The sequence below is a fragment of the Acanthisitta chloris genome, unplaced genomic scaffold, assembly GCF_000695815.1.
Source record: "Acanthisitta chloris isolate BGI_N310 unplaced genomic scaffold, ASM69581v1 scaffold8280, whole genome shotgun sequence".
Lineage (NCBI taxonomy): Eukaryota > Metazoa > Chordata > Aves > Passeriformes > Acanthisittidae > Acanthisitta > Acanthisitta chloris.
Genome location: NW_008651052.1, coordinates 5,378 through 23,344, shown reverse-complemented (window position 1 = coordinate 23,344; position 17,967 = coordinate 5,378). Strand labels below are relative to the sequence as shown.

The window sequence follows — 17,967 nt, the reverse complement described above, 5'->3', positions numbered from 1 at the left end:
GGTCACACATTCAGAGCCACCTATTTTTTATCAGTCTTGCATTTTGGGGGAGCTGCAGCAGAGACATCAGTGTCTCTGTGTGCATCCATAGGTTGCATTGAGAGCCAGGCTGGAAAGGAATTGAAGGGGGAGATACATCATGGTAAACCTTAGGCTATGCCCTGGGAGGGTAGGGAGGAGGTCAGGGAAAAGGGTAAGGTCAGCTGGCCAAACTTGTTGCACTGGCACTTAGGTGTTTCTGCACACATGTGATAAAAACAGTGTGCCAAAGTGGAATTGCAGGGACACAGGCATGCAAAATCCGTTTCAATTCTACCAAAGTGAAGGTTTTTGCCTCCCACCTGCCTGTGCCTGCTATGAAACTTGCTCACACTTCCTAATGGGTTCAAACTGAAAGAGGGAAAGCCTAGGTTAGATGTGAGAAAAAAAGGTTTTTACTCTAAGGGTGGTGAGACATTGGAACAGGTTTCCCAGGGATGTGGTGGCTGCCCTGACCCTGGTGGTGTTCAAGGCCAGGCTGGATGAGGCCTTGAGCAACCTGATGTAGTGAGGAGGTGTCCCTGCCCAGGGCAGGGGGTTGGGACTAGATGATCTGTAAGGTCCATTCCAACCCTTAAGTTCTATTACACTATGATTCTATGAATTAGGATAATTTCATTTAAGTCAAAACTACAGCAAAAAAATCTATTATTATGAATTTTCAGGTAAATTTGATCCAGTGACTGAACATGGTTAGAGAGTGATTACACAAATAGTCAATGTGGCAGGTCCAAGAGAGAGATAACATCTGGAGAGCAGCAAAGCTGGTTGCTAACCGTTTTGCTATGATCGTGTAGTTGAAGCATTTTACTGCTCACAAAGGATGGCAATAATTTTACATAGGTACATTTCCTTAGCTGTATTTTGCCTCTTGTAGGTTTTTGAGCTTTGTATAATGTGGTGAACAATTCAGTCATTTAAAAAACATTATGGCTCTTCTTTTGTCTAGATGCATGAGTACAAATCTTCAACCCATCGCATTTTTCGTCTGAACAACATAGCCAAAGCACTTAAGTTCTTGGAGGACAGTAATGTGAGTATTTCCAAAGGCTGGTCTTAATATCTTCTCTTGATCTATGCTGAAAGTTGTAATTGTTGTAGTTAGTCTGATGTGCTGCATGTACATAAGGGGAACGTACTGCCTAAAGAGACTGTGACTTACCTTAGCAGCAAGGCTGAAAAGCCACGTAAAAAGGCACAACAAGAACACCTACAGAGTCAAAAACAAGGATTATTTGTTCATTTTATATGTAAAAGTTCAATGGGATAAAAGGATCAGGAACGCAATATTCAAAGAAATAGAAAGAAATGTAAGTAACTTTTATGAACTGGGTCTTAGTGGCATTACTTCAGTTACACTGAAGGTAGATGACTTTCTTTTGTCAGAAATACTCTCAGTATTACAAAACATGTGTTTATCTGGTAAACTGCTGCAGCAGCTGATCATGAGTCAAAGGCAAGAGAAAATGAAATCTGGGAACATGACACGATTGCAGAATTCCAGGAATCAAAACCTTATGGGGATATAGCTTCACTCACAGCCAGTGTGGCACTACTGCAGCATCACTTGCTAAAGTTATAAGAGACCAAGCACAATCAGACCCTGTAGCTTAAAATGATTCATTCCACGTTTTTTTTTATTTCTCCCATTATGGGTTTATTCCAAAGCCCTGTGGAAATGGCCTCTCTCTTGAAAACTCTCTGCTCTTGAAAAATGTTGAGAAGTACTGGGAATCAAGAGAAGTCCCAGCCATGTAACAGCTCATACACATGGTACACCTAGATCATCCAGAAAGAGAAAACAAACTCTGGGCTATTTCCTATAAAGGACTGCAGCAAGGTTGAACTTAAAGGGTGAGGAGGGATCCAATGTGGGCACAGGGGCAAAACCCTGCCCTGTATATGATGCCCCAACAGCAACTGATGTCATCTTGCTGCTTCCCTGCACTGAGTTTAGCTCTTGCTCCAGCAGCAGTGCTAGTTGTGCAGGAGAATTGCTGCAAACCCCAGGCAGGAATGAGCATGATGTGAGGCTTATGACCTCGTAGATGTGGGAGGTTTAATATCCTTTTCCTTTTTCCCCAGGAGAGGATGTGAAAGGTCAAAAAGTTGTCCAGGTGTTCCAGTCTCCTTATGGAAACTCCACCAGTAGGGGCTGATCTGGCCCTAAATGTGTATGTCTGCTGTAGAACTGCTAAGAAATATTTCACATGTTCACATATTTCTTAACAGTTTCCCAGTTGATGCTTTCTACCCAAATCCAGCTAAGGCCCATTAGCAGATGAGACTTTTTTCTCTCTGTTGGTACTAGCACATTGCAGAGCTGTGACTGAAGCATGTCTGGTTGCCAGGACCTCACTAGTAGTTAAGCTAGAACCTCATTGAGCAAGGCCTGGCAAGAGGAACCTTGAACACAGGTGGCCTTTTAATTAGTAGGGCAACACCTACTATTCTATAGATTTCTTGTTCCCTTCAAAGTAAGCAGACAATATCTTCTAGCTGGGTATCTCTGCGGGGCTGGGTGACAAACATAAGCAGCAGTAAGAGAACAGAGCTCACACTGAGAAGTCTAATCACAAATGTCACTTGCTCCCCATTTTGGAGAAACTGCTATTCAAATGTACTAATTCTCAAAGGTTTTCTCATGCCAAGTACTTCAGAGCTTGCAAGAAATCTCAGCCTTTACATATGACAACTAGAGGTGTCTTCTTGCTAAGATTGAAAGTGTTGTGCAAACCACTAGATAAAAAAGTTAGTTTGCTTTCCTTTTTCCAGCTCAACCAAACCGGTTAGTGAAGGGTGGTGATGAAAGTGTTGGCAAAGCCTTGGCTGCCAAGAGCTGCAGGGTTAGATATTAAACCACAGTGGGTGGAACCCATCAGCTCACGCTTCTGTGGGACTGGGGCAGCAGGGTAAAGCACTGCTGAGTGATTCACCATGTCCAGGATTTCTCAGTGACTAATGGGCTGTGTGCTGGGCTTTAACTCAGTCTGGGTGCCATACGCAGTACTGACAGCTTCCTTCTTTCCTCCCTCCTCCCTGACCTTTGCCAGGACCAAGTCTGTGTTGTCTAAGAGAATAACATCCTGGTGTTATCAGCTGGAAGAAACCTCAGTGTGGGAAAGTCTATAGTTTTCTTGGCTTAGGCAACCTTATCCTTTGCTAACTGATGTAATCAGAACTCTGTGACAAGCTGTGTAAGGAGGGATAAGCAAGGAGAAAGGAGATGCATAAAGTAAGCAGATCTTACTAGGATTTTAAATTTTTGTCTGAGTAGTGACTCTGTTTTTTAAGAATGGGATCCACTGCGGGGGCCCCATCTTGTTCCATTTTTGTATGGAGGAAACACATTTGTGGCCCCAAAAATCAGAACTGTTCTTCACTTCTGTTCTTTAGACTATGCTGGCCGTTTCAGACAGGAGTTCCAGGAGCAGGGTGATTGTGATCAGGGCAAATTATCATTAACACAAGAATTCAGTATTGCTTTTTGTCTGGCCAGTAGTGGCAGAAGTGCTGTGCACATATCCAGTAGTCTCAGTGCAGTTTTTGCATATACTTTGCTGCTTTGCATTTGGCTCTGAATTTATGATCTCTTCTACAGGTGAAGCTTGTTAGCATCGATGCAGCTGAAATAGCAGATGGAAATTCCTCTCTGGTACTTGGACTAATATGGAATATAATCTTGTTTTTTCAGGTAATAAAATTTGAATACTTTAATCATAAGTAAGCAGTCTTTATGGTATCAATCTATTCCAGCTGAATACTGATTTTTAAATTGATTTTTAATCCTAAAGAACATAATTAATCATGCTAAACCTGAGCTTTGCCCTCCTAATATACACTAATTTTATACTTGCAGCTGCTTTCATTTTACTTCATTGGACCTATTTCAGTGTAAATTGGAGACAAGTTAAGCCCCTCATTTGACTTGGACCTGAATTAGAGCTTCAGATTTCTACTTTCCCTTCTCTCCTGTGCCTCTTAGAGTTCTCTTCCAGATTCCGTGGATCTGAATCAATGTCCTGCGTTTGGTTCCAGGTCACAGTTTATTTTCAATAACCTTTTCTGGATTTGGTCCAATGTGGTGGGAAATTCCATGCAGAATCACTGATCTCTGGAGACTTACTCAACATGGCAAAAATTAGCAAGTGATATTGATGGTCAAATGAAAGATCTCGAAGGGCCTGGAACTAAGAAAACTGATTTGAGCCTGAAAATTGTTTTAGTCCCAAGTTTAGATTCAAACTGCTTCTTAATCTACACATAGTTTGAAAATTACCTTCTAGATTATACCAAATTCTGATGGACAGAGAGATGGAGGGAGAGTTCTGTAATTCTCTTAAGACTGTCCTCTTGGTCTCATTTGAAAAATGGCTATAGGGTTACAAAAATGATCTCCACGTTGCACTGAGGCTTCTCTCCCTGCCTGAGCTCCTCAGGCTGAACTGTGCTGCACAGAACCACTTTGGGCAGGCAGAGTCACTAGCAGAGACGGTGTGACCAGGACGTGTCACCCCAGCAGCAGAGGGCATAAGGGACCCAAAAGTAGCACAGTGGATAATTTGGATTAAATGTCAGTGCTGACTAAGGACAGGATTTGACAAAAAATATTTCACTCAAGTGACTCCTGTGAAGAGAAAAATTTCAGTTAAACCAACTTTTCTTTCAAGGACTTGTTCCTTTGCTTTTTCTTTAATAGGAATTTGCATAGGTCTCAACAGATATCTTGCCCTTTCTGCTGTCTGGGATTGCCAGCTAGGCTGCTGCTGGCTGTCATGCCTGTGTGATACAAGTTGAGAGTTAAAATGCACAATTCTATAATTACCTCTTAAAATTCAGTTATGGCAGTGATCTCTTTAAAGTTTGCATGAAAACAAGGACACCATGCAGCTGGTGATACTGCATGTTTCACCTTTTATTACAGATAAAGGAGCTGACAGGCAACCTCAACAGGAACTCCTCTTCCTCCAGCCTGTCCTCTGGGCCCAGTGGTCCAGAGTCAGATACATCCCCCGGCACTCCCAGTGTGGAGAGAAACATGTCCATTACAGTGAAGGATCAGCGGAAGGCCATCAGAGCCCTTCTAATCTGGGTTCAGAGGAAAACCAGAAAGTAAGCTAACAAACCCTTGTATAAAACCCAGTCTTGCCACCTGCCCTTTTGAAGCTGAATCTCTTTTCTCTCTCCTGCCCTGTGGGTGCATTACCATGTGCTGTGGCTTCTTCTGCTCTCAAAGTTTGCGAGCACAGGTCTCTGCAGGAGGGTGTTTCACTATGGCCATGTGGCTACAGCAGCTGTCTGACCTTGAGCCTGCTGCTGGCTTCGTGGCTTGAGTGTTAAATGTTAACTTGCACTAACCTGCTTGGTGTTGTCAAAACCAGGATCATTCCCTCCTCCACATACCTCTGGCTTTTGTGCAGTGTTTGATATCTTTTGGTAATTAAAAGCTGAGTATAAATAAGGGGTGAATCTATCGAAAGACTTTATCAACAGCCTTTTACATTAAGCAACAGGCCTCAGGGAACTTCTCTGTGTGTTGCAGAGTGTCTTGAAGGACAGAGCCCCTATCAGAGTCTCTCCTTTCTCAGAGTTCAAGAGGGGAAAGAGGGTCACTCTCTGAACATGTGCCATTTGAGTCCATTTCCATTGCACAACACATCTCTCTCCTCTTTAATAAAAAAGTGGTTCTTTAGTCCAAGCATTTGGTCTAGTCATGCTTTATCCTGGCAGAGTTACTGTCAGGTTAAAAAACTGTAGTGGAAGATCTCTAGTGCACATGCAAGTGCTTGGAGTGTATTTCATGTATATTGTTATCTGAAGCGATGACTGGCAGAGTTTTAAAGAGAGACCATGGGTCAAAGCTTGGTTGGTTAGCTGAATATTCAGCATTTTTATCTGTTGATGTATTTATATGCCCAAATCTGCCTTTGAACACAAATGTTCTGTGTCTAGTGCTTAAGACACAAATTTACATGTTAAATACTTGGTCCTGTGGACCACATCATGCCTTGGTTATCTCCAGTGAAGCTAAGAGTGCTTGTTGAGCAGATAAACTTGTCCCATTGAGATCTGTAGTTCGCTGCTGCCAGTGCAGACCATAGGGGAAGCACAGTTTTAGTCCCAAAATAATGCTGATATTGTTATTGTCAGGGAGGTGGTACAAGGAAAGTGAGGGCCAGAGAAGTAAAGGCCGTACACTTCTCAGTCCAGTCAAAGAGTTGAAAGCAAAATGAAAACATGTAATAGGAGAAAATTGTTCTTGCAACTGCACTATTAAAAACATAATAGTGCCATTATAATCCTGTTATCTCATGATCTGTGCAGAGCTTTCTATTCTGGGGCTGTATTTCATTGCAAGTTTGATGGCTGCTTTTTCCTCCAAAACTCTGGGCTTATAACGCACTTGTGGCTTATGCATATGCTGACACCGTTTGCATTTGGCAAATTTTCTGCTATAGAAGGCCAAGTACACAGGAATGTGAATCATTTATGCTTATGTGTTTAAATATTTAAATCTTGGCAGTTTTCCCAAGCTATGGCATTAAAATGCTGGAGAGCAACAGAAACAGGAATCACAGAGACATTTGGTTTTGTGAATGTTAAATGTGGTTGCTGAATTCTTGAGGGCTTTGATTTACTAACTACTTCCTACAAGCAGGTTGATGTCAGCTGCTAGCCACACCAATCCAGTCTGTGAATCCCTGTGCTTTCTGCATGTATTTGTGTGTTTTGAAATCCAAAAATATCTCAAATGTGACAAGTGCAGCCTTGACTTTGGATTTTGTAATACAACCACCCATGTAAACCGTATGTAATTCTATTTAGGTATGGTGTTGCAGTTCAGGACTTTACCAGCAGCTGGAGGAGTGGCCTTGCTTTCTTAGCCATCATAAAAGCCATAGACTCTACTTTGGTAGACATGAAACATGCACTGGATAAATCAGCTCGAGAAAACCTGGAGGATGCTTTCAGCATAGCACAGAACAAGCTGGGTGTTCCTCGGCTCCTCGAGCCAGAAGGTAAAACACCTACATCAACTTTGTTGGGTAACATTCAAACTATAATGACTAAATGAATATTGCATTGTGATACCTATCAAACACCTCCCAGTGATTAGGCTGTTGATGTGATAAGAGAAATCAAAATGGTCAGTGGCTTGTAGCTGTATGCTTCAGTTGTATTTGTAAACTCTTTGGGGGCAGAGATCTTACCATGGTTTTAGCTGTGTACACTGGTCTGGTTCATGTTTAGATGCTATGTGACATCTGCATTACGAGTAAGCATTAATTGTTCTGCTGAGGGATGTCTCAGTGCATTAGTACTGTTTCATAACACCTCATCTGCAGAGACTAAATGTGTGTGTGAGGCTGCTGGACCAGGAAAATGCATAGATACCTATTCAAATGTATTTGCATCTCCCAGTTTGTCCTTTACAATGCATATATACACATGTAAATATAAGCCTATATGTGTATATAAATGGACTTCTTGTAGTGCATTTTACTGAACTCTACTAGACAGGTGTTAGGCCTTGATGTTATGATTGAAAGAAAAATTGCACTTTCATGCATCACCTGTTAGAAGCCTGGGCCATCCTGCTAAAAATAAACCTCTGTATTGTCACTCAACAACACTCAACTGTCTAGTGACAACAGCACAAGTGACAGGATAAAGGTGGATGAGAAGGGACCCTGATCAGGGTTTGGTATGTGTTTGGAAATAGGAAAATATTAATGTGAATAAGATGTTGAGAACTCTCTTGAGTGCCATCAACACTGAAGAGCATTTCTCTTTATCTTTCAGAAAACAAAAAGTGTTTGTAGTTGTTATTTCTCTCACCATAAAGGCAGGATAAATGTCTGATGATCTGTTCCTCTGCAAGAGCATTTTAAAGCTGTGTGTGCTCAAGTCCCTTGTGTCTGTCTTCATAGATATCATGGTGGAAACACCTGATGAACAGTCAATTGTGACGTATGTGGCACAATTTCTGGAGCACTTCCCGGAGCTGGAAGGGGTATGTGTTTACTCCTATGTCACATCATTTCTTTAATTTGCTTTGGTGTGTTTAATAAAGTCTGATATTTATTTTCTAGGTTTCTTTCTAAGCTATTTCACATCTTTCTTAAATCCAGTGCAATGGGCTTTGATTTGCGATTGCTGAAATGCTTTAGGTAGAATTGTGCTTTTAAACATTTACATCCAATTGTAACTTCCAAAGGTTAGAACTGATTACATAGGGCTCTACTACTTCATAGAATCATAGAATTTAAGGGTTGGAATGGACCTTACAGATCATCTAGTCCCAACCTCCTGCCATGGGCAGAGACACCTCCTCACTAGATCAGGTTGCTCAAGGCTTCATCCAACCTGGAATGAAACACCGCCAGTGTTGGGGCAGCCACCACATCCCTGGGCAACCTGTGCCAATGTCTCACCACCCTTAGAGTAAAAAACTTTTTTCTCACATCTAACCTAGACTTTCCCTCTTTCAGTTTGAACCCGTTAACCCTTGTCCTATCATTGCAGTTCCTAACACAGAGTCCCTCTCCAGCTCCTTGTAGGCCCTTCAGATATTGAAAAGTTGCTCTGAGGTCTCCACAGAACCTTCTCTTCTCCAGGCTGAACAGCCCCAACTCCCTCAGCCTGTCCTCATAGGGGAGATGCTCCAGTCCTCTTAGCAGCTTCGTGGCCTCCTCTGGACTTGCTCCAACAGTCCCATGTCCTTCTTATGTTGATGGCACCAGAATTGCATATACTTAGCTATATTTGTCTTAAATAAGGCTGAAATTTATCTCCTCATCTATGATGATTCATTAGACTTTAAACTGAATTTTGACTTTTGTCTTCTCAAGTTTGAGGGCCACAATCAATCTGAATTTAGCAGGAATCAGGCACAAGATACCAGAGACTGAATCTTGTCACTACAGCAGCCAAAAGCACTCACTGTAAGCATGAAATAAACTGCAGCTTAAACAACCAGGACTTTGATGCAAAAATAAATAATTAGGGGTTAAGCAGGGAATAACAGTGTCAGGGATTGACAAAGGTCTTTTGGAGAAAGAGGAATTTCCTCTCATTTCTCAACTGAAGGTTCCAGTTGGGATATATATTGTAGCTGATAAAATTGTCAGCATTACTAAAGTAATTGGGATTAAAATTATTATAATAATCTAATTATTACTATTAGATTAGATGAGCAGTAAGGTTTGTTGCCATTAAGACTTGTGAGTATTTTAATGGACAAAAAGAAATTATCTAGCATATCAATATATTTCACAGTTGATTCAGTGAAGTTGTTAGATTTATGTTATTCCCAGGGTTTGGGATTGTGGCAAAAAGCCAAGTCAGTTGTCTCCACAGGTGCAGCAGGGAGAGATGAATACATTAACAACTGAGGAGTAGGCTTGTCTGCATTCTGATCTTCCTGTACAAGCGACTCTTCTTGATGATGAGCTTTGTCAATTTGGCAATTGACTTGCCAAATTAGTTTTCTTGCTTTCAAAATAAGTGAGTCATTAATTGGCCGTTCACAAGAAAATGGGGTGATGAGCTAGGTAGTTATTCCTTCCATAGGGCTCAGGAAATGTAAAATGGTATCTGAGGTAGGATTTGTCTTTTAATGGTGTATCATCACTTATAGGAAGACTTTACGGATCCTGACAAGGAGCTTCCTATTGAGTCTACATACGTCCACATCAAAGACACACCGTCAGAAAAGGAAGGCAAAATCTTGATTTTAAGTGAAAGTGAAGAAAACATGTATACTGTTAATCATGAGAGGAGTCATCCTGCTCCTCCAAAGGTCCATATTCATGACATCCCTGAGAGAATCCCATCAGAAACCGTTCCTGAAAACTGTAATGGGAAATTGAATCAAGAGTTAGGTGATTCACAGGACACATCTGAAGAGGAGCCTCAGAGGCCTACCTCCCTGAAAATTGCAGGATCTGTCAGTTTTGAATCTAATTGCTCTTGGGAGGTTCTCAGTGATAAATTCGTGTCGGGTGAAGGGGGCATCGCTGATGATCCACTGAAACAGAACAATAGCCTCTCTCCAGCTGTTGTGAGAGATCACAAAAATTCTGTTGACTCATTTGAAGAATACTCTGAAGAATTGACTAAAGAAACACCTACTGAATATGACCACGAAACTAAGAGCCTTTCAGCCAATACTTCTTCTTTGAGTCCATCATCCTGGACTTCAGGTATACTTACAGATGATTCTATTAATAAAATAGAAGAGACCAAACCCCAGTCTTCAATTCTTTTACCAGATGATACCTCAAAACAAGAAGATACGCATAAGTATGTTCTTCATCTTCTGAATGAGGAAATACAGAAACCTCCACAAGATGAACATACAAAAGAATCACCTGTCTTTGAGACAACAGAAACAAGCCCTTGCTCACTGAATGGTTCTAATCTTGAAAGCCAAGAAACAAACCCTTGCTCATGGTATGGTTCTAATCTTGAAAGCCAAGAAACAAACCCTTGCTCACTGAATGGTTCTAATCTTGAAAGCCAAGAAACAAACCCTACTGAATGGTTAATGGTTCTAATCTTGAAAGCCAAGAACTATCTACACAGCCTGAAACATCTGATGACTCTCTCTCAGATGTATCTAAAACTCCAGAGGACCTGGACAGCTGTGATGAAGTTGAGCCTGCATCTAAAGAGGTACACAGTACTTCAAAAGTGTCTGTAATACCTCATGATCTCTTTTATTATCCACATTATAATGTTCCCATATCAGCAGTTCTGGATGCTTTCCTTGAGCCTCGTATCGAAGATTATGACACTGAAAATGACAAAGTTTCCTCTGAAACAGTAACAGATGCTATACCTGAGAAGAACTTACCAGAAGAGAACCACAAGGAAGAGGCTCCAGAGCCAGACTTGGGGAATAAGCTAGGTACCCCTCAGTCAGGAACAGATACTGAGAGCAGCGAGGAGGAAACTACAAATATTAACAGTCACATGAATTCTTCCGATGAAAAAGAAGTGCCATTACTAGTAGAGGAGTCAGAAATTGAAGAAGATGGCAGTAAGGCCACCGACCATCAAGATTCCACTGTTCCACAACAACCTCAGGTATTTTATTTTTGTATCACTAGTATTTCTTTGTGTGTATATGGGGAATTAGCATCTGACCTCAGTGGTTTTAATTTGATTTCATTTTGCAGTGTTTGGGAGAAATATTTAAAATGTACTTGGTTTCCTGTCCCAGAACACTGTTTGCCACAGCCCCCTACTGGAATGGATGGAATTGCAGATCCCTGAGTAGACCTGACATTAAAAGAGAGAATAAGTCCTAATACTAATAGTACTGCAAAAATGTGAATTTTTATTCTGTTTAAAAATGGTTTGAGGCTTCTGTATAATCCCTAGGTATCCTTAAGTAGTATTGCTTATAAAGAAAGGAAACAGGCAAATAATGATTTTTGTCTGAATCCCCATAAGTTTGCCTACAAAAACAGAAAACCCCAATTTGAGTAGGACATATTACATGGGTAAAATGAAGGCTTGTCTGCATTGGAGGAGGAGAAAGAGGAGAAATTTTTGGTAATTATTCTGGGTATTTGGTTTAGGCAGTTTGCTCCTGCATCTCTTCTTGCAGACACTGGTTTTGAAGTGCCTTATGCATTTTCCAGCGCAGTAATTTTTGACAGTGTTTTTCAGAATGAGTATCCATTTAATGTTGCCCTGCATGTTGCCTAGAAAAGTTGCTTGGACATGCTTTGGTCCTGACACTAGAGTAATGAAGTCAGTTTGCTGTTAGCTTGAAAGACTAATTTGGGATAGATTTTGAAATGCCTAGTGGATTCCTTCAAAGAGCCATGTCATGTCATGACTTCTAAATAGAAAGAACTGCCAGCTCACTGTAGGTGTGTATGTTGAACTGATGATCTTTTATAGCTCAATGTATCCATAAAGATTTTCAAGGAATTAATTGCTTTGTATTCTCTTCAGTGAGACTTGCAATCTCATACTACCTGCAATTTAGCACCTGAGTAGGCTGCACCAGGTGTTTGGAAGGGTGGGGAATCAGTCTTGTTGTCTAATGAAAAATGTTTCTTAATTTCAACAGGCCATAGTAGAGCATCTAGAGGATTTATCAATAACCATAAAGACACCAGAAGAAAATAGTAATAGGGAGGAGGAAGGGGGAAATATGATCAATGAGGAAGATTTGCAGATTCCTGAAGTTGCCACTACTACTCTATCACAAGATAACCTGGAAGAAATTGGGGAATGCCAGGAATTTGCCAGGTATTTCACATTAACTTTATCTTAAATACACCTAACTGGTCTTTTCAAATGTGCCCTGTCCATTGGATGTTTCTTGTAGTCTTCTTTTAGGAACAGTGTATGGCACTCATTGGCTGCTTTCTGTGTTTGTCTTAAACATGTCAAGTGATTCGGTGCCAATGGGACTTGATCTGACTGTGCTATCCAAACTTTGCTGCACAAAACCCAACTGGAACCCCAGTGCATTTTGAACATGGCAGTGTTATAACTGCTTTTCCAACAGAAGGAGTATTTCATAATGTAGATGAAATAATCCCATGTGCATTGTGACACTATGTGGGAAGTGTGATGCTGATTCATTCCAACAGATATTTTTGGGATGTCTTGCCTGATTATGAACAAGTAAATGAGGTTGTGGAGAGAAAATAAGGTGAAGAAGTCATGGGTCAAGGTAAAGGCATTTTAATGAGAAAAAAGCAAAAGCCATGTGTGGAAACAAATTAAAAGAAGACCCCCCCCCAAAAAATATGACATACTCTCTACTTCCCATCAGCAGGCACTGTGCAGCCACTCCTGGGAAGAAGGGTGTAGTGGTTGCTTCAGAAGACAGATAGAAAAACAAATATTTGTGTGTCACTGCCCTTTGGTCAGTCTGGGTCAACTGTCCTGCATCTGTCCCCTCCCAGCCTCTTGCCCAGCCCTCAGCCCACTGGGATTTGGGGCAGGGGGTGGAGAGATGACCTTGATGCTGCTCGAGCACTGCTCAGCCATAGCCAAAACACTGCTGGGTTACCAGCTCTGTCCTAGCTCCAAACACAAAGCACAGCACTATAGCAGCTGCTCTGGGGAATTTAACTGCACCTCAGCCAGAGCCAGTTCAGAGACACTAACTGATTTTATTCCATTCACTTTGGTTCCTTCTTACGTTCTAATTTAGTTCTTAAGTAATGTGTTTGAGTGGGACGTGAACTGTAATTTGTTGATGCTTATCACTGTAGCACTCTAATGAATTTGAGAGTTTGCTTAGAAAAACCCATTGTCTCCTTCAAGCTTTCTGTTCCCTGCAAGATCTGACCTGGGAATACTCTCATTTAAATGTCAGTAATGTCAAAGGTGCAAAAATGCTATCAGATACCATTTTTCAGAAAAGATTCCTTTTTGAGCATATAATTTTCTTCTTGTGAATCAGATTTTTCCAAAGCTGTTTTTATAATGTTACTGCTAAATTCCAGTCTGTGTTCTAATCCGTGCAACAATGCATGTTTGTGGGTTTGCATAGCTTAAAACTGACGTGTGAAACTGCAGTGGCTCTCTTTAACTTAGCTTTGTGACTTTAAAGCCCTTGCTTTGACATACATTTCAGAACCAGTGACAGTGATGCCAATATTTATCTCCGAAAAAGGTCTCCTAATGCTTCTGAGGAGGTAAGGCATGGAAATGTATTTATCGCTGTTTCTCTTGAACTCCAAAAGTCCACACACTGTAAAAAGGTCTACTCTGTCTGTAAAGCTCTGTGACAGTACAGAAGCCTTGTTACTTCTAAAAATTTTAGTGCCAAACTCAGGCATAGCTGAAAAGTTTTACTTAACTCTCCTAAACACATGGAGCTGAACCCTGGTGAGCCTTGAACAAACCCACAGAGGAGTACCTGATACTACAATTCAATCCATTGTAACTTTGAGTCTTACTTTGTCCTAACTATATAGTTGCAACATTTCACTTCTTTGAAGTTGCCTTTATTTGCTGCCCTGTTTATTTCAGTGTTTGCATTCTCTGTATGTATGTGTGTTGGTGCCCTGATCTGAGCCCTGAAAAAATGCTGGATGTCTCCTGAAGAGCAGTGTTTCTGATCAGTTGGGCTTCTTCCCTCTCCTTCACAGTAATGGAGTTTTATATTATCTCAGTAGCAGCAAACCCTAGAAGAATTTTAGTTGTAACAACAGATGTGATTCATACTGGTTTCTTGAGTGCACACTGTGCAACTGAGCTCTGGATTTTTGTTAAGTTGGAAGCTGAAAAGAAGGACCAGCATCAGCAATCTGGGCGTGCTGAGCAAGGATCAGGATGTGGCTCTTTTCAGCACAAAAATAAAATTCTGACCATCTTGGAGTTTTAAAGGAATGCTGTCACCAATACTCAATGAAACGGAGGTTTCACACAGATGCTTTAGTTTTGCGATGCTGTCAGAGCTACTAGAAATACATACAAATGAGGGCAGCTTTATTGAACTGAATGAAAGCAGCTGAAAGCAAAAAGATGTTATTTCACAGCTTCTGTCCTTTTCTGTGTGTGTACCAGACTGCAGTTGTGGATGTGCTTGTGGGGAATATATTTATAAAGCACACTTTCACTTTACTTGAGCAAACATTAGACATACTCTGCATAAAATACACACACAATTATCACCTTTGCGAGATGTTTTTGGTTTTGTTATATAATCTCTTCCTGGTTTGTTTAAGGAAACCTATGGTGTAAACGAGCAGAAGATGACTGATCTGGGTGAAAATCCATTAATCATCAGGTGAGTGGTTCTTTTGCAAGGAATCCATAACTCCTAGGTATGACTAGCAGTGTTAGAAAGGCAAATGGAAAATAACTGTAATGGTAGTGAATGGCTGGATGTCTTCTGTAATGGCTTGGAGTCCATATTTCCCATAGGTGTAAGATAAAAAACTTCCTTATTGCTCAATCTCTCCCTTGACTAAAATGCTTTTTTTGACTTGAGAGGAAAGATTCAGCTGTCTAAGCAAGATTCTGGGCACTTGGTGCACATGGTAGATATCTAAAGCCAAGAAAAGAGTGGGAGAACTTCAAATGTTAAGCCCTTTGGCAGTGATGACTTTCCAGGTTTGGAAGACAGTCAGGACAACGTTTAGTGTGGTTAGTACTAGGGAAAGGCAATACCTTCAGTGGAGGTCTGGCCTGTGTTAGAGCACCCATGAGTTTTGGTAATTTCTATGTGTGTTTAGTTTAGACTTCGGGTGGTGGGTCCTCAGTGCAGTGTGCATCCATTTGGTATTAGGGTCTACATATCTAAAAGAAACAAGGATCACTTTAGATTTTCCCTCTCAGCTGATACTGAATAGTATCTCTCAGAACTTCTAGTTAAATGATTGTTATATCTAAATGCAGAAAACACACAAAATATTATCAGGATCCACTGTCCTGCTCTCACTTGTGCTTCTGCTAAAAAAATACATGAATAGCTGTCACAGTTATATCTGTTTTCAGACTCCTGATACAGCAAATTTTGTGTACTACTCAGGTATATATCCAGTATAGGATATCCAGTAGGATGCCCCAAGCCAGAAAAAAAGGACTCATTCATACAGGCCAAACCCCAATTTTTTCTCCAAAAATAGATTAAAACCAGCCTACTAGAGGGATATTCTTATAGTTGCACTCATTGCAAAATGAGTGCACCATCTTATGCCTTTTAAAGATCATTTCTTGTCTTTGTGAGAGCTCAGTGTTGTCATCAGGCTTTGCCCTTATGAACCACAGCTAGAATTTTGGAAAGTTGAAATTTTGGAATTGTCCAGGCAAACCCCAACTGCTGGTTGGTTTCTGGAAGTCTTCAGCTTTTTCTGTTTTATGGTCTGGTGTCTGACATGAGAAACTCTGAAAGTAGATGATTTGGGGAAAGTGTATCAAGTCAGATCAGTGTATAAGTAAAATTGTGAAAGTGTTGCCCAGAGCTATGTGGACTCTTCTGAAATAAAAGGGCATCTTTTTAACTGGTGGAAATCTCCTTACGTCAAAGGGCTGTGCTGTAATGGCATGTACTTAATGCTACCTGAGAATCTGGTGATTTCAGAGGTTTGATTGCTATGTACATTAGCTCTGGAAGGAACACACTGCTAAAGCCCATGATGCCCCTCTGAGTCTAGCTGGGACTCCAACTGACTAGCTTGAAATGGTTCATTAAACTGCTGTCTTTTAGTCTGCCCTCTGATCTTCACTGTAAATATTAGCACTGAAGTTTTTTTCTTCTTTTTCTTGCCTCTTATTGAATTCTCTCCTGTTTTCAGGAAGAAAAAGGACTCGGAAGCAAGTGAGACTCCAACACCAACTCATGAGATTACGATTTTTGAGCAGCCAGAGCTATTCTACTTCATCATTTGTTTCTGGGTGCTGGTCTACTGCCTTTTACTCCTTCCACAGCTTCTTAGCAACAAAGCTTGATCTGGGTGAAGTGTGGAAAAATACAGAATGGTGGTTGGATTGCTTTGTGTATCTGCATATGGATATGTTCCTTCAGGTGAAGCACAAACAGAAATCCAGGACCTGGTTATTTGTGTTTATTATCAGGTTGTCCTCAATTCCTCTACTGTTGTGCTATGACAGTGTCAAAGCACGTTTTATATTATGATAACTCTGTAAATATATATAAAAGTGACCTGATTTAGTAGACGCAATTTTGTACATTTGTGCCTTGCTTTATAAGATGCTAAATAAACCCAGATAATTATCAGTAGAACTATGAACAATTCAGAGCTCTAAGTCTTCAAAAATTATTCTTCTGGCTTTTCATTTCCTTACGTAGGGCCTGATAGCTGTGGAAGAGGGATGGTATTGACTTGCCCCTGGATCTGGCCCACCTGTAAGGGCAAGGCTGGAAATGCTTCTTCGTGTTTTCCATGGAATTCTTTGAGAGAGTTGGAGGCAGAGCAGAGGTGGTGAAGCACACACCAGAAATTGGTTACAGTTCAGTAGGAAATCCAGTGGAGTAACAGAATGAGGTTGGGGGTTTATTTGGGTAGGGGAGATTGATTATTTTAGGATTTAAATTCATTTTTGTCCTGTGCCTTTTGTTGTTTGATTTTCAGGAATAAACTGGGTATGGAGAAGTGTGAAGAACACACAGAGTAGCTGCTTCTTAGGAGGGATCTTATGGGAAATCTTAGCCCAGAAACTAAAGTTTTTAAAAGTACCTCACTGCTTCTGAGGCTGCTTCTGCTTCATTTTCTCTGCTGCTTTTCATTTCTCTTTTTTTGAAGAGACAAAAAATAATAGGTAATTTGCTGAGGCTACTGTTAAGGCACAAGTAAAAGGATTAGAAATATCCTTTAAGTGCCCAAATCAATAGAGAGATGACAGATGTAAAACTAACTAAGGAGAAAAGTTGACAGCCAATATTGACTTTCTAGTGCAACTGAAGAGACTCCTGTGGCTTGTCCATAGGGACAGATGAGCCACTTCTGCCTCTTGTAATTTTTGTCCACATCAGTGATCACTTTAGGATATTTTATTAAGGATTTTTGCCAGACAATGTGTAACCTATGCACTGGAGAATGAAAGAGAAGTATCCAAATTCAATTTAATAGTAGTAACTTTTCTCTGCATGACTTTTAGTGAAGTCACTACTTTTCATTGGCACATATTTAGTTTCATAGTATGATTTATGAGACTACATCACATTGCTGCTTCTACCTGAAAATTCAGAAGGTTGGCAGGAATGTGCTTCATAAAATGAGGGGTTTCATGATTTACACTGAGTGAAAATTCCAACACATGGCTATAGGTTTTACATATTTTCTTGTAGCATAAAGTGTATCCCTACCCTGGCTTAGTTTTCAGATGCACTAACAGTACCTGGGATCAGGGCACATCAGGATATACAGCAATTTATTTGCAGGTATTTAAAACCTGTTTGTAGTCATGTTATCTGCTGGGGTA

General features: G+C 40.7%; 1 protein-coding gene across 1 annotated transcript in view; it reads left to right on the top strand.

The window, feature by feature from the left end:
• Positions 1-16,473, top strand: part of CLMN (calmin (calponin-like, transmembrane)) — a gene marked incomplete at its 5' end in the record, with an annotated part of 19,874 nt that extends 3,401 nt beyond the window's left edge. The window contains 11 exons of the mRNA XM_009071494.1: positions 989-1,072; positions 3,641-3,733; positions 4,964-5,151; positions 6,865-7,058; positions 7,971-8,053; positions 9,680-10,494; positions 10,608-11,130; positions 12,128-12,309; positions 13,652-13,712; positions 14,748-14,809; positions 16,320-16,473. Of these exons, the coding sequence (XP_009069742.1) occupies positions 989-1,072; positions 3,641-3,733; positions 4,964-5,151; positions 6,865-7,058; positions 7,971-8,053; positions 9,680-10,494; positions 10,608-11,130; positions 12,128-12,309; positions 13,652-13,712; positions 14,748-14,809; positions 16,320-16,473 (2,439 nt within the window). The remainder of the gene's footprint in view (positions 1-988; positions 1,073-3,640; positions 3,734-4,963; positions 5,152-6,864; positions 7,059-7,970; positions 8,054-9,679; positions 10,495-10,607; positions 11,131-12,127; positions 12,310-13,651; positions 13,713-14,747; positions 14,810-16,319) is intronic.
• Positions 16,474-17,967: the final 1,494 nt, after the last annotated feature.